The sequence below is a fragment of the Oncorhynchus clarkii genome, chromosome 33 (assembly GCF_045791955.1).
Source record: "Oncorhynchus clarkii lewisi isolate Uvic-CL-2024 chromosome 33, UVic_Ocla_1.0, whole genome shotgun sequence".
Taxonomy (NCBI): domain Eukaryota; kingdom Metazoa; phylum Chordata; class Actinopteri; order Salmoniformes; family Salmonidae; genus Oncorhynchus; species Oncorhynchus clarkii.
The window spans coordinates 26,682,366-26,696,184 of NC_092179.1; the positions used below are offsets into that span (position 1 = coordinate 26,682,366).

General features: G+C 44.2%; 1 protein-coding gene across 1 annotated transcript in view; it reads left to right on the plus strand.

Moving 5' to 3' along the window:
• Window positions 1–1,900: 1,900 nt before the first annotated feature.
• The window catches only part of LOC139392671 (solute carrier family 26 member 5), a 16,677-nt gene continuing 4,758 nt past the window's right edge, over window positions 1,901–13,819 (plus strand). Inside the window, exons 1-14 of the mRNA XM_071140822.1 lie at window positions 1,901–2,062; window positions 3,297–3,578; window positions 4,127–4,266; window positions 6,400–6,510; window positions 9,001–9,188; window positions 9,539–9,703; window positions 10,003–10,238; window positions 10,561–10,708; window positions 11,193–11,306; window positions 11,813–11,890; window positions 12,159–12,254; window positions 13,082–13,188; window positions 13,403–13,472; window positions 13,731–13,819. Of these exons, the coding sequence (XP_070996923.1) occupies window positions 3,421–3,578; window positions 4,127–4,266; window positions 6,400–6,510; window positions 9,001–9,188; window positions 9,539–9,703; window positions 10,003–10,238; window positions 10,561–10,708; window positions 11,193–11,306; window positions 11,813–11,890; window positions 12,159–12,254; window positions 13,082–13,188; window positions 13,403–13,472; window positions 13,731–13,819 (1,700 nt within the window). The 5' untranslated portion in view covers window positions 1,901–2,062; window positions 3,297–3,420. The remainder of the gene's footprint in view (window positions 2,063–3,296; window positions 3,579–4,126; window positions 4,267–6,399; window positions 6,511–9,000; window positions 9,189–9,538; window positions 9,704–10,002; window positions 10,239–10,560; window positions 10,709–11,192; window positions 11,307–11,812; window positions 11,891–12,158; window positions 12,255–13,081; window positions 13,189–13,402; window positions 13,473–13,730) is intronic.

Here is a 13,819-nt window from a genome sequence, read left to right on the forward strand (position 1 = left end):
GCAATGGGCCTTTAAATAATCAGTTCCTTTGACATTGATGTTCTCATATGATTACAAAGTTAAACAGATGCACAAAGAGAGAACAGTGAATAGTATTTATGCCTTGAATTGTGAGGAAATTCAGATTACCATGTGCCTTCATCTGAGATCACCATTCTTTAAAAAAAAATTGATACAAAATGAAATAAAAAGGACCAAATAATTTACCCTCACGGCCTGTAATGAATGCTGTTATGCCAGGGTATTACACTACACAGACCCTGTCCAGGAGGCTTTTGAGGCCTGGGACTCTCTTAGTCACTGGCAGCCTTCCAGGTAGCCCTCCTCTGGGGTTGCCCTTTAGTGCCAGCTGGCTGCCTGCTAGCACCAGACAAGTTGGATCTGGTCATCTTATTTCTGCAAAGAGGCTATGGATTAAAGGGTCCTCTGTTCAGTACTCCATGCTCCTAGGCCTTTAGAGTAGAGTGGAGAAAATACATGAATGTAGCCAACCTAAGTTGTTATGTTTTGCCTGATAAGTAGTAGTAGTAATGAAATTAGTGGTGGATATAGTAGTGGTGGTGAAAGTGGTACACCCAATTGGCCATTTAAGATTGACTATGAAGGGTTGAAGTTGTAAAGTTCACACAGCCAACATTTAGATCCATGACCATTTCTTAACCATTTGTTTGAATGCAGGACCCACCTTCCCCTTTATAAAGTACAGTACTTAGGCAGTATAGGTGACCTAAGCCTTTGACCAAGTATCTATAATTTAATGCCAGCAATATAATGTCAAAAAGCAGAACGGAGACTATCTAGTGATTAGTGACGTACCATACTAAAAAAAAAAGCAGAACCGAGACACGAGCTTGTAAAAAGCATACAATGGCGCCATCTGTCGGAATATTATTTGAGCACATTAATAATATTTCATGAATACATTTATTTTACACAAGAAGGCCACTCGAGAGCGCCTCTGTATCCTTATGGGGTCTGTAGCCCATTGAAGTTGACATTTAAAATGGTTAAGGTTCAACACACCGTCACAGCTTATTGTGAAATATACATAAATGACTTATTCGAAATTCGTGACAGGCACGATTTTCATCACAACGCATTTCCTGTGTATTACACAATTCTCTTGACGCATTCGTGTACATTTCAAGAACTTCAATTTGCCGAGGCTAACGTTAGCACGGTTATGGGTTAAGATTGTAGTTAATATGATAGCTAAGTAGTTAAAGGGTTAGGTTTTGGAGTTGGGTTAAGGTTAGGGGAAGGGTTAGCTAACATGCAAAGTAGTTGCAAAGTAGCGAAAATGCAAAAGTTATCCATGAAGAGATTCGAACACACAACCTTTGGTTTGCTAGATTTTCGCCCCTCCCCTCCCTTTCGTTTCTGTATTAACCTACTGTCTTTATCAGTGATTGAAATGCACTGTATACAAAATCGTGTACTGCACACGAAAACATATATTTTTTCGTGTCTGTCACACATTTCCAATAGGCCTCACAATCTGTGAGGCAATGAGCATCAATAGGGCCAGGCCGACCGGACTGGGAGAATGATTCTCCCATGAATTCTCATGAATTCTCCATGGGAGAATGAGTGATCTTCTGTCTTTTTTCAAATTTATCTGCAAGGCAATTGTCAGTGTTGACAAAATTCACGGAATTATGTAGTATGATAAACTGAAACAAAATCAATGTATAATTTATTTCTAATTTAGGTGAGTATTTTGGAAATGTATTTGCATATACTTTGGAAAAACACCAACCAAAGAACTATAATACGTATATAGATAGCACCAATAACGATAATAAGAAAAGGGGAATCCAACAACTGTAGGAAAGAAAATACAAGTCCCATGATCACTGGTTTTGTGACGTCAGAGTTTACGTGCGCCCGGCTCCATCAAGTGATCTTCCTCTGGTGGAGTATGCGGCTGTCGAGTGTCGACGGTTGTTAAACTGCGTTCCCGGTGTTAAACTGTAACCGGAGCCTAGATGCGCGGTCAGTTTCTAAAATTGAATTCGGTCAATCGCGTCAGAGTGTGACATCCTAGGCTGAGGTCGGGAAGGTAAGAAATGGTCCTTCATTCGCATCTGTCATGTGCGCTTTTCATTCTGTAGATAGCCATCACTTTCCCGCTACACATTCCTCTGTAACCTGCAATTCAGGTTAAAACATGTGGCTGACGTTAGTTAGCTACCTTTTTATTTTGATGTGGATGTGGATGTGCTTTGTCAGTGATGACACAAGTCGCTAGGCAGCTAACAAAATCAGGAACAGCCAGTTACTATACACATGGTGTGATAACTTCACGTCTTTGTTGTCAAGTTTCCAGAAGTTAAGTTTAATATATTTAATCTCATGTTTAATTCTTGTTTAAATATTCTGATTTTACAATAAGTAGTCAGTCATAGCCTATATCTTTACGTCAATGCCTATACAGGAGGGTAGCTCTCCAGGAACAACGGTTGGAGAGCCCTGCTTTAGACACTGTTTTAAGGGTATTGTGATCATGTTTACCATTGCCGCAGAAGTCTATAAAGTATATGATAAGAAATGGATGTCTATTTTTAGTGAGGCTGCTGGAGACCTTTCCTCTAAGTAGCTTCCAACCTGAAAGGTCAATATCCTCTGGTTTGCCATGTTGTGTAGGCCAGGCTACCACAGTCAGCCTGAAGTGTAGTTTGGACTGTTCTTTAGCCCAAAGAATAGGCTCCTATCTCTGCATTGATTTTGGAGTGTAAACTTTCTTATGTAGAACACACATGGGGTGTATTCATTAGTTCCATCTGTAGTACAACTATTTGTTACAGAAAGTTTTGCCATGAAAACAAGTTTCTTATTGGGCATGTTCGGGAGTTCACTTCCTGTTTCTTCCCCTTTGGTTCCTAGTGAATAAACCCCTGTTTTTCTTTTTCCACATGGAGCAGAAAGTTCATATTTGGTCACAATTTTGCAATATCAGTTCAAAAATATTTGCTTGAAAAGATAGCCCATATGCCTGAAAACACTACCAGAAACTCATTGAAAAGATAGCCCATATGCCTGAAAACACTACAGGAACTCATTGAAAAGATAGCCCATATGCCTGAAAACACTACCAGAAACTCATTGAAAAGATAGCCCATATGCCTGAAAACACTACCAGAAACTCATTGTAATCTCCATAAATAGGGCTACTCTATTAATGAAAACTACCAGCCGCATGGTGCTCAACCCTGCTGGAGTTTGGTCAAAACAACGCTTTGCTTCAAAAACATTTGGTCTAAACAGTTACTGACTGTTTTGTCTTCCTCTCTCAGCAGAGCAGCGGGAGGAAGCAGGACGTGTGGAAAAGGAGTCAGCGAACCACACAGAGAGAGAAAAAGCCTACTTAAGCTAGGAGCCGCCCCCTTTCTCTGACATGCCCAGTGTCCTGTCTGTGTTATGGAACAACATGTAACGCCCTGCGAGGATGCGCCCCCACCGCTGATGTACCGTGTGGAACGGCCTGTGTTCGATGAGGCCTACCTCCACACCCAGCTCCTGCACCCGAGAGAGAGGAGCCCCAAGACCATCAGACAGAGACTGGCACAGCAGCTCCAGTAAGCATCTACATCGAGTTAGTGTCCACAGACCTGGGTTGTGTTTAATAGTACACACTGTAGCAAAACGTTTTGCAACAGGAAATGGAAAACATTTGTGGTTCTTATTGGACAGGTCCAGGTAGTCCCACTCTGTTCCAGTCTGTTTTCTGCCGTTAGGCGCCTAAAGAACACGACCCTGTTACAGATCTGATCAGATGTAGTGTTGTATTCTTCAATCCTGGTCATTGGGACCCACAGTGTGTTCAAGTGTTGTTCCAGCCCAGTAGACATACCTATCGGTGTTTTGATGACCGGGATTGAAGAACATTGCTGGGTGTGTGACTGGGATGTGGAATTATGCAATACCTTTTTTCAGGAAATTTGTTACGACTGTAAAAGCTTATGTGAAGTTATGATTATTATTTTTTTAATCTGACAATGTTTGTCTAGTATTACACTAGTAGAAGTACACACCCATTTACTTGCTGCTTGGAAGCTTCCCTAATAGATAAGCTGATTAAGCACACACACACACACACCTACTCACTCACTCTCTCTCTTCCCAGCTGCTCATCAGAGAGGGCCAAAGCCATTGCTCTGAGCTTCCTGCCCATTTTAACATGGCTGCCGTCCTACCCTGTCAAAGAGTACCTGTTTGGGGACCTGGTCTCAGGCCTCAGCACAGGGGTCATGCAGCTACCTCAAGGTCAGTGGGGTTGGAGTCAGGGGTATACTGCTGCACTTCTCAGAATGGGTTTAGAGTCAGGGGCGGCACTTCTCAGAATGGTGCTCGTTTTAATAAAGTTATATCGAAGCCTAATCATTGTTGATTGTGCTGAATGTTTGTGATTTTTCCCTTTAAAGCGACTAAAAGTCAACAACACGTGCCAATAAATAGCCTGCCAGTTTGTGCTTTGATTGAAATCAAGTACAGGTATGGCTTGTTGTTAACATGTGCTTTAAAATTCACTCACGAAACAGTAGTTACACATCATTCAAGAAGACTCCATATTCTCATGAAATGGATTAACAACGCAGAGATCGAAAGTCTGGTTTGGCAGATGCAGCTTGGAATTTCACCTGTAAAACATGACAAATTGTCATTCACGATAGGCAATCACCATCATTGACAATTTTGCCGTTAGGAGGGGCTAATTTAGTGCAGGAGGGTAATAAGGAAACTACATGTATTTGAGTCAACGTGTAGGTAGGTATATGCAGATGTTGCATTTGGAGGATGTATTTTTTTCATATTCTAAAAGGATTTTATTCAATGATACATCAGTCGGTACAAACCTATAAAGAATAGTGCCACACCACTGGTGAGACCGGCCATGAGCTGAGCCAACAACAAGGCTGCTAGGCCACCAGCTTCTGCTTGGAGATAAGGGTGTTGAAGTGGTAATGCCAGATGCTGCCTTTCTGACCAGATTGTTTTATACTAAACAAAAATATAAACACAACATGTCAAATGTTGGTTCCATGAGCTGAAATAAAAGATCCCAACAATTTGACATACACACAAAAAGCTTATTTCTCTCAAATGTTGTGCACAAATTTGTTTACATCCCAGTTAGTGAGCATTTTTCCTTTGGCTAGATAATCCATCCAGCTGACAGGTGAGGCATATTAAGAAGCTGATTAAACTGCATGATCATTACACAGATGCACCTTGTGCTGGGGACAAAAGGCCACTCTAAAATGCTCAGATTTGTCACACAACACAATGCCACAGATATCTCATGTTTTAAAGGAGTGTGCAATTGGCATGCTGACTGCAGGAATGTCCACCAGAGCTGTTGTCAGATCATTTAATGTTTTAATTTTTTTTTTTTTTTTTTAACCATAAGCCACTTTCATCGTCATTTTGTAGCATTTGGCAATACGTCCAAACCGGCCTCACAACCGCAGACCAGCCCAGGACCTCCACACCCGGCTTCTTCTGAGGAGTATTTCTGTCTGTAACAAAGCCCTTTTGTGGGGAAAAACTCATTCTGATTGACTGGGCCTGGCTCCCCAGTGGGTGGACCTATGCCCACTGCGCCCTTGCCCAGTCATATGAAATCCATAGATTAGGGCCTAATATATTTATTTCAATTGACTGATTTCTTTATATATGAACTGTAACTCAGCAACATCTTTAAAATTGTTGCATGTTGCGTTTGTATTTTCGTTCAGCATATACAGTACCAGTCAAGTTTGGACACACCTACTCATTCTAGGGTTTTTCTTTATTTTTACTATTGTAGAATAATAGTGAAGACATCAAAACTATGAAATAACACATGGAATCATGTCATAACCAAAAAAGTGTTAAACAAATCCAAATATATTTTATATTTGAGATCCTTCAAACTAGCCACCCTTTGCCTTGATGACAGCTTTTCACACTCTTGGCATTCTCTCAACCAGCTTCACCTGGATGCCAAGAGTGTGTCTTCACTGTTCTACAATGTAGAAAATAGTAAAAATAAAGAAAATTCCTGGAATGAATAAGTGTGTCCTAACTTTGGTACTGTATTTATTATGGATCCCCATTCGTTCCTGCCAAGGCAGCAGCTACTCTTCCTGGGGTCCATCAAAATTAAGGAAGTTGTACAATTTTAAAAACATTTCACAACAAGTCCCTCTTTGTGGCACCTGACCACACGACTGTACAGTAGTCCAGGTGCGACAAAACTAGAACCTATAGGACCTGTGTTGCTGTTAAGAAGGTAGAGCAGCTCTTTATTATGGACAGACTTCTCCCCATCTTAGCTACTGATGTATCAATGTGTGTATGCACTGGGAAGTAGAACATCATTCCATCTCTCCCCCCCCCCCCATCCTCTCTCCCCAGGTCTTGCCTATGCCATGCTGGCTGCCGTGCCTCCTGTGTATGGCCTGTACTCCTCCTTCTACCCCGTCCTGCTCTACACCTTCTTTGGGACTTCTAGACACATATCTATAGGTGAGCCATCCCGACGACGGAGCTCCAACTAGTGCAGAGAAAGTCACTTTACACTATTGAGATGTATAATGTGGCTAACCAGGAGCGGAGTCGGGTTCAGTGTTATAAACTGGGTGGTTCGAGCCCTGAATGCTGATTGGTTGACAGTCGTGGTATATCAGACCGTATACCACGGGTATGACGAAACATTTATTTTTACTGCTCTAATTACGTTGGTAACCAGTTTATAATAGCAATGAGCCACCTCTGGGGTTTGATATATGGCCAATATACCATGGCTACGGGCTGTATACAGGCTGTATACTCCGCGTTGCGTCGTGCCTAAGAACAGCCCTTTACCCGTGGTATATTGACCATATACCACACTCCCTCGGGCCTTATTGCTTAAGTAAATGTTTTGAAACGTGGAGGTACAGATACTACCCGACCGTCTCTAATAAGAACATTTGTTTTTGTTTTCCCTTGCAAACCGGTTTGTTACTTTGTGCCCTACTGAACACTACCCCTGCAGCCTACCTGTGGTGATAATGGATGTTACTCCTACTGGGTGTTCCAATGAAGTAGTCCTGGTTGTATTCACATAGTTTTCCCGTAGGTCTCTACCCCTGGACAGCCGTGGCCTTTTCACTTCTTGGCCAGAGGGTTTTGTATTCTGGTGGCTGTGCCAAGTACAGACTGACCATTCCAAACCACGCCAACAACAGGTGAATTCCAAATAGCACTCTATTCCCTATTTAGTGCTCTACTGTTGGTCAGAGCCCTATGGGGCCCGGGTCAACAGTAGAGCACTATGAAGGTAATATGGTGCTATATGGGACTCGGCCTTCTCATCCACCCAGGGAGCCCAGTCAATCAAGAGTCTGGGTGTTACCTCTGAGAGATTCATCTGTTCAAAAGTAACAGATTAAGTGACCAGAATAATAGCTAAACTTTTTTTTTCATGACACTTCAGGAAATGAGCCAAGTTTTGAAATGGTTTACTTTGGGAATTGATCGGTGTCCTTGTGAAGCTTGGGTGAGGTCAGGTCTCTTGGCATATAGTGACCCCATCTGTTGCACATAGACAGGCCAGATTTATGGGAACATTCAAGGCAGACATAGCCTTGCCTCCAATTTCAGCCGTCACGTTTGTCTCCTTTTGACAACTCGGTGAGTCAGTGAATCACTTTAAACACTTCAACAAGAGAAGAAGAACTAAAACCGTCTTGGAAATAGTTAGCGGAAGCAGTTGTAACAAAATGGCCTCCGCCCAAATTGTGGCCTTAAGGAGGGCAGTTGCTGTAGTAACTTGCGACTGCCTTCTCTCCCTCTGAGGCAGGGATGAAGGAATATTTTGGCACCCGTTCAAGTCTTGGGCAAAAGCCCGTGTCAACATCTCTAGTTGCAAACGTAACGAGCTAACACAAGCAAACCTGATCTGGAAATGAGAACACATTTTTAACATTAGTTTTTACATTGCTTCATACCTCGTTTACCAGACACAGAGACTTGCCCTGGCAGAGGCGCCTGGACTGGGTTCACAGCTGTTTGCACTGGTGTGGCACTGATGTCTCCCCTCTCTATTAAACCATTACTGATAAAGAACCTGGCACCTTGGCGACTGACTGATAACCTCGAGGGGAATGGGGAGTGCTATGATAATTATTTGACCTAGGGGGAGTGCCAAAGCTACCAAGTCAAACTTGTATGATTCAATGTCATGAAATAATAATATGCCATTTAACAGACACTTTCATACAAAGTGACTTACAGTCATGTGTGCATATGTTTTCCATGTGTGCGGTCCCGGGAAGCAAACCCACAGTTTTGGTGGCGCATGCTCTACCAATTGAGCCACACAGGATGAGAGGCAATGGTCAGTCAGACTCAACCCACTGAAGAGAGAGTGAGCCTCACAGTTCAGTTCATTGAATTCATTTATACTTCTATTGTTCTGTTTTCAGAGTGAGGATGTCATCATATTCAGTATCAATGATAAGCTGCCAGGTGTTAAGCCCTTTGTCTGTGTCCCTGAAGCCTAGAACTCCTAAACCCTGTCCCTTAAAAGCCCCTACCCCTAAACCATTAACCCCCAGGGGTGTCGGAAGTCAATTCCTGGAGGGCCGAGTGTCGGTTGGTTTTCTCTCCTCTCCTGTTCTTCATTGATCAGTTAAGGTCACTAATTAGTAAGGAACTTCCTGATTGTCTAGGTCTTAATTGGACACATTTTGCATTTACATTTGAGTCATTTAGCAGACGCTCTTATCCAGGGACACTTACAGGAACAATTAGGGTTAAGTGCCTTGCTCAAGGGCCCATTGACAGACTTTTCACCTAGTCGGATCTGTGATTTTGTACCAGCGACATTTCGGTTAGTGTTATAACGTTCTAAACCATTAGGCAGCCTGCTTCCACAAATGGAAAGGAAATAGCAAAAACAGCTAACATTCAATCCTCTAGGAGTTGAGTTTGACACCCCTAATTTTAAGGCTGTGGCTGTGCTCTCTGCAGGCACGTTTGCGGTGATCAGCCTGATGATTGGAGGAGTGGTGGTGAGGGAGGCCCCTGACTCCATGTTCACGGTCCAGGCCCTGAATGGTACCGCCACCAACACCACCGTCTTCATCGACACAGAGGCCCGCGATGCCAGGAGGGTCCACGTAGCCGTAGTCCTCACCACCCTGGTGGGAGTCATACAGGTGGGTCACACTCCCCTCTTCCACCTTCAGAAAAATGTCCCCTCAAATAACCCAGCATCCTCTCTGTTGCCACTAGCTTTCCCACCACTAGTCAGTCTCTCTATAATAGGTCAAAGTTTTCATGCCGAAGATAAGGATCATCCCATAACCTTGGGGGTTTGTGGTTTCAACCGGTTTCTCAGCGCTCACTGTTTACTCAACCATAGTGGGATCCACAGGACCGCAACTTAGTTGACCTAATGTCAACCTACTTTATCTATGTTGACATTTATTATGCAAGTAAATCGTCATCATCTACTCTCCCCTTGTTTGTCTTTGTCTTTCTGTCTCCTTCTTTCCTTTCCCCCCAGCTGGTCCTGGGGTTGTTGCGGTTTGGCTTTGTGGCCATCTACCTCACGGAGCCCCTGGTACGTGGATTCACCACGGCCGCAGCTGTTCACGTCTTCATCTCTCAGCTGAAATACCTGCTGGGCATCCAGACCCCGCGCTTCAGTGGGCCCCTGTCCGCTCTTCACGTGAGTCACTGACGGGGCCTCTGAGGCCTCTGCCGCTGGATAGTGGCCCCTGCATGAGGAATGGAGTGGTTAACTTTTAAACAGTAGCAGACAGGAAAGTCATCCACGTTATAGGAGTCCGTGGATGTACTCTGCTGTAATTCATGGGTATTAGACCTAGTTTACAAGTCTGCATGATTTAGTTATAAATCGACAAATGATTAATTCCTGATAAATAAATATAGATTGTGAGTTTTATGCAATGCTCTCGGGGACACGGACACACTCCCAGGTCTCTCACACCCCCTCTCTCCTCCCAGAGTGTCACAGCCGTGTTCAGTGACATCACCAGCACCAACGTGACCACGTTGATTGTGGGCGGGGTCTGCATGGTGGTCCTCTACTGCGTGAAGGACCTCAACGAGCGCTTCAAGAAGAAGCTGCCTGTGCCCATCCCAGGAGAGATCATTGTGGTCATGGTCTCAACGGGGATCTCCTATGGCCTCAGTCTGTCAGAGAACTACCAAGTGGACGTGGTCAGGACAATTCCATCTGGGTAAGAGAAGGACTTTTCACGCTACTGGGCCGATCCAAACCAAGCTGTACTGAACTGGCCTTCGGCCCAGCCAAACCTAACGGGTTGCTGTATGCATCCTACATGGTTACTAGAACCTGAAAGCACATTGTGAGAACCCAATATCCAAGCCAGTACGGTTCAGGTCAGCTCTATAGTGGGAAAAGGTATCGTGGCATATTATGGTCCAAAAAGTGTTTAGTGAGTCAAAATGCACAAGTAACAGCATCAGAAGACATGTACTGTACAAACAGTTGTTACTATTCAGTCAACTTTTCAGACAATATTTGTTATTTGTTTCCAGGCTGCTCCCACCTGTAATCCCAGACTTCTCTCTGTTGCCCAACTTGGTAACGGATTCTATCGCCATAGCGGTGGTGGGCTTCTCCATGGGAATCTCTCTGGCCAAGATCTTTGCTCTGAAACACGGCTACAGTGTGGATGGTAACCAGGTCAGTTTATCCACAGTACTGTAGCCATTATAGCCTTGGAGAGTGGCGATGTCAAAGAACGTCATAGCATTTCCCCCACTAATGGGTAAGGTTAGGCATGGGGTGAGGGAAGCTGATCCTAGATCTGTACCTATGGGATACTTTACCCCAGAGTCTAACCCGTTGGCTCTGTGTTGCCCTGTAGGAGCTGATCCTAGATCTGTATCTGTGGGATACTTTACCCCAGAGTCTAACCCGTTGGCTCTGTGTTGCCCTGTAGGAGCTGATCCTAGATCTGTACCTGTGGGATACTTTACCCCAGAGTCTAACCCGTTGGCTCTGTGTTGCCCTGTAGGAGCTGATCCTAGATCTGTACCTGTGGGATACTTTACCCCAGAGTCTAACCCGTTGGCTCTGTGTTGCCCTGTAGGAGCTGATCCTAGATCTGTACCTGTGGGATACTTTACCCCAGAGTCTAACCCGTTGGCTCTGTGTTGCCCTGTAGGAGCTGATTGCCCTGGGCCTGTGTAACTTTGTCAGCTCTTTCTTCCACACCTTCGCCATCACCTGTTCCATGTCCCGCAGTCTGGTGCAGGAGAGCACTGGGGGCAATACGCAGGTAACACACACATGCGCAGACTCAGACACACACACACATACATAGATGCATAGTGACTTTAATATCTACCTACATGTAATATTACCTAGACTAACTGGTGCCCCCGCACATTGACTCTGTTCCGTTACCCCTGTATATAGCCTCGCTATTGTTAATTTACTACTGCTCTTTAATTGTTACTTTTAAGGGCTTGTAAGTAAACATTTCTCTGTAAGGTCTACTACACCTGTTGTATTCGGTGCATGTGACAAATACAATTTGATTTGATACAGTGACACACACACACACACACACACACACCCATCCTGTTTGCTGGGCCCACACTGAGTGTATGGCCATTAACATGACACAGTTGTCCTTTCATTACATGTGTCACCTAATAACGGGAGCTAAATTGGCGCCGTGAAGCCATAAAGATTAGATCAACCACAGACGCTTCTGTGCAGACTCCAGGAAGGCTAAATGATAGGTGTGTTAACGTACCTTATCTGTGTGTGTCTTTGCAGATTGCAGGTCTGTTGGCGTCCATGGTGGTGTTGCTGGTGGTGGTGGCCATTGGTTTTGTCTTCCAGCCTCTGCCACAGGTGGGTGTAACAGTTACCGACCAACACCACCTACAGCGGGTGTTCTATGAGACGGCTAAGGAAGAATGAGGAAGGGAAACAGTCCTGTCAGAGGCACCAGCTTTATTTAATATATCCCTTGCAAAATGTCAACCAATTAAAAAGTTGCATTAATGTTGGAATTTGAGTCGTTATTACAGTAGCCTAAATAAATATCTGCATTGAAATGTCCAATCCTATTGGAATGTTAATGCACCCCGACTCACCCCTGACCCCCCTGTCATTTCAGACCGCGCTGGCTGCCATCATCATGGTTAACCTGCTGGGGATGTTTAAACAATTCAGGGACATCCCTGCCCTGTGGAGGACCAGCAAGATCGAGTTGGTGAGTCTGGACCGCAACACAACTCCTTCTGATCACATCTAACCCAGGGTTATTTCAGGAAGTACACTGAAATTCCAATTATCTTAAATGCTTTTCAATGTAAACTTAGAATTTGGTTTACTTTCTGAATTGACTAAAATGTAAGCAATTTAAATGATCTGACCGCATCATGACCACATCGCACCAGAAAACCCAATCGGACAGATTCCTTCAGTACATGTCATGCTATGGTAGCCTTGTCCCAGATCAGTTTGCTATGGAAGCCTTGTCCCAGATCAGTTTGCTATGGAAGCCTTGTCCCAGATCAGTTTGCTATGGAAGCCTGGTCCCAGATCAGTTTGCTATGGAAGCCTGGTCCCAGATCAGTTTGCTATGGAAGCCTGGTCCCAGATCAGTTTGCTATGGAAGCCTGGTCCCAGATCAGTTTGCTATGGAAGCCTGGTCCCAGATCAGTTTGCTATGGAAGCCTGGTCCCAGATCAGTTTGCTATGGAAGCCTGGTCCCAGATCAGTTTGCTATGGAAGCCTGGTCCCAGATCAGTTTGCTATGGAAGCCTGGTCCCAGATCAGTTTGCTATGGAAGCCTGGTCCCAGATCAGTTTGCTATGGAAGCCTGGTCCCAGATCAGTTCGCTATGGAAGCCTGGTCCCAGATCAGTTCGCGCTGGAAGCCTGGTCCCAGATCAGTTTGCGCTATCTTACCGAATGATCATACGGTCATTGCATGACAGTGACTGTAAGAGTTGGATACACAGCACAAAGAGACCTGGGACGAGGCCTATACTATGCATCTGTAACCATTGTTGCTTTGGTCTGTATTGTCTTCCAGGCTATCTGGCTGGTAGCCTTTGTGGCCTCTGTGCTGTTGGGCCTTGATCTTGGACTTCTGGTGGCCTTAGGATTTGCCATCCTGAGTGTCATCTACAGAACACAGAGGTACTAAACCATCCTACTACTTCTGAAATATATTCAAGTGTAGTATTTAATATCCCCTTCACGATCACTGGTAACCATTTCATATCACCAGCTTGATTTGGAAAAAAGCTAGATTTTTGGGTTGAGTCATTTCAGTTTTAATCTGTTCAATGGAAATGTCTGAAATAACTGTGCTAAAACGTTTGAATATCTCTCGACCCCTTCTTCTCCACAGCCCAAAGAGTGTGATCCTGGGACAGGTCCTGGACACAGGCCTGTACTGTGACGTGGATGAATATGAAAAAGTAATAATGCTCATTATCACAAAATGACACAACTCTATATGGTCTTACAGTTGCAGGCACTAAAAAGCTAGGTCTCATTAAAGTATTGAACAATTGCCTAACGATAGTTTGTCACAAAGAAATTGTAATGGTGGACAAGGTTTTTCTAAATGAACTTGTTAGTGCCCGTAACTGGCCTGTAACTACCCTGGGATAGAATGAGAATGTACATGGTGTTGGATGAGCAGTGAGACCTGTGATTCTGCCTCTCTGTTCCAGGCAGCTGAATGCACAGGGATTAAGATTTTCCACTCAAACTCTTCAATCTACTTTGCAAACAGTGACCTTTATTTGAACGCCCTCAAAGA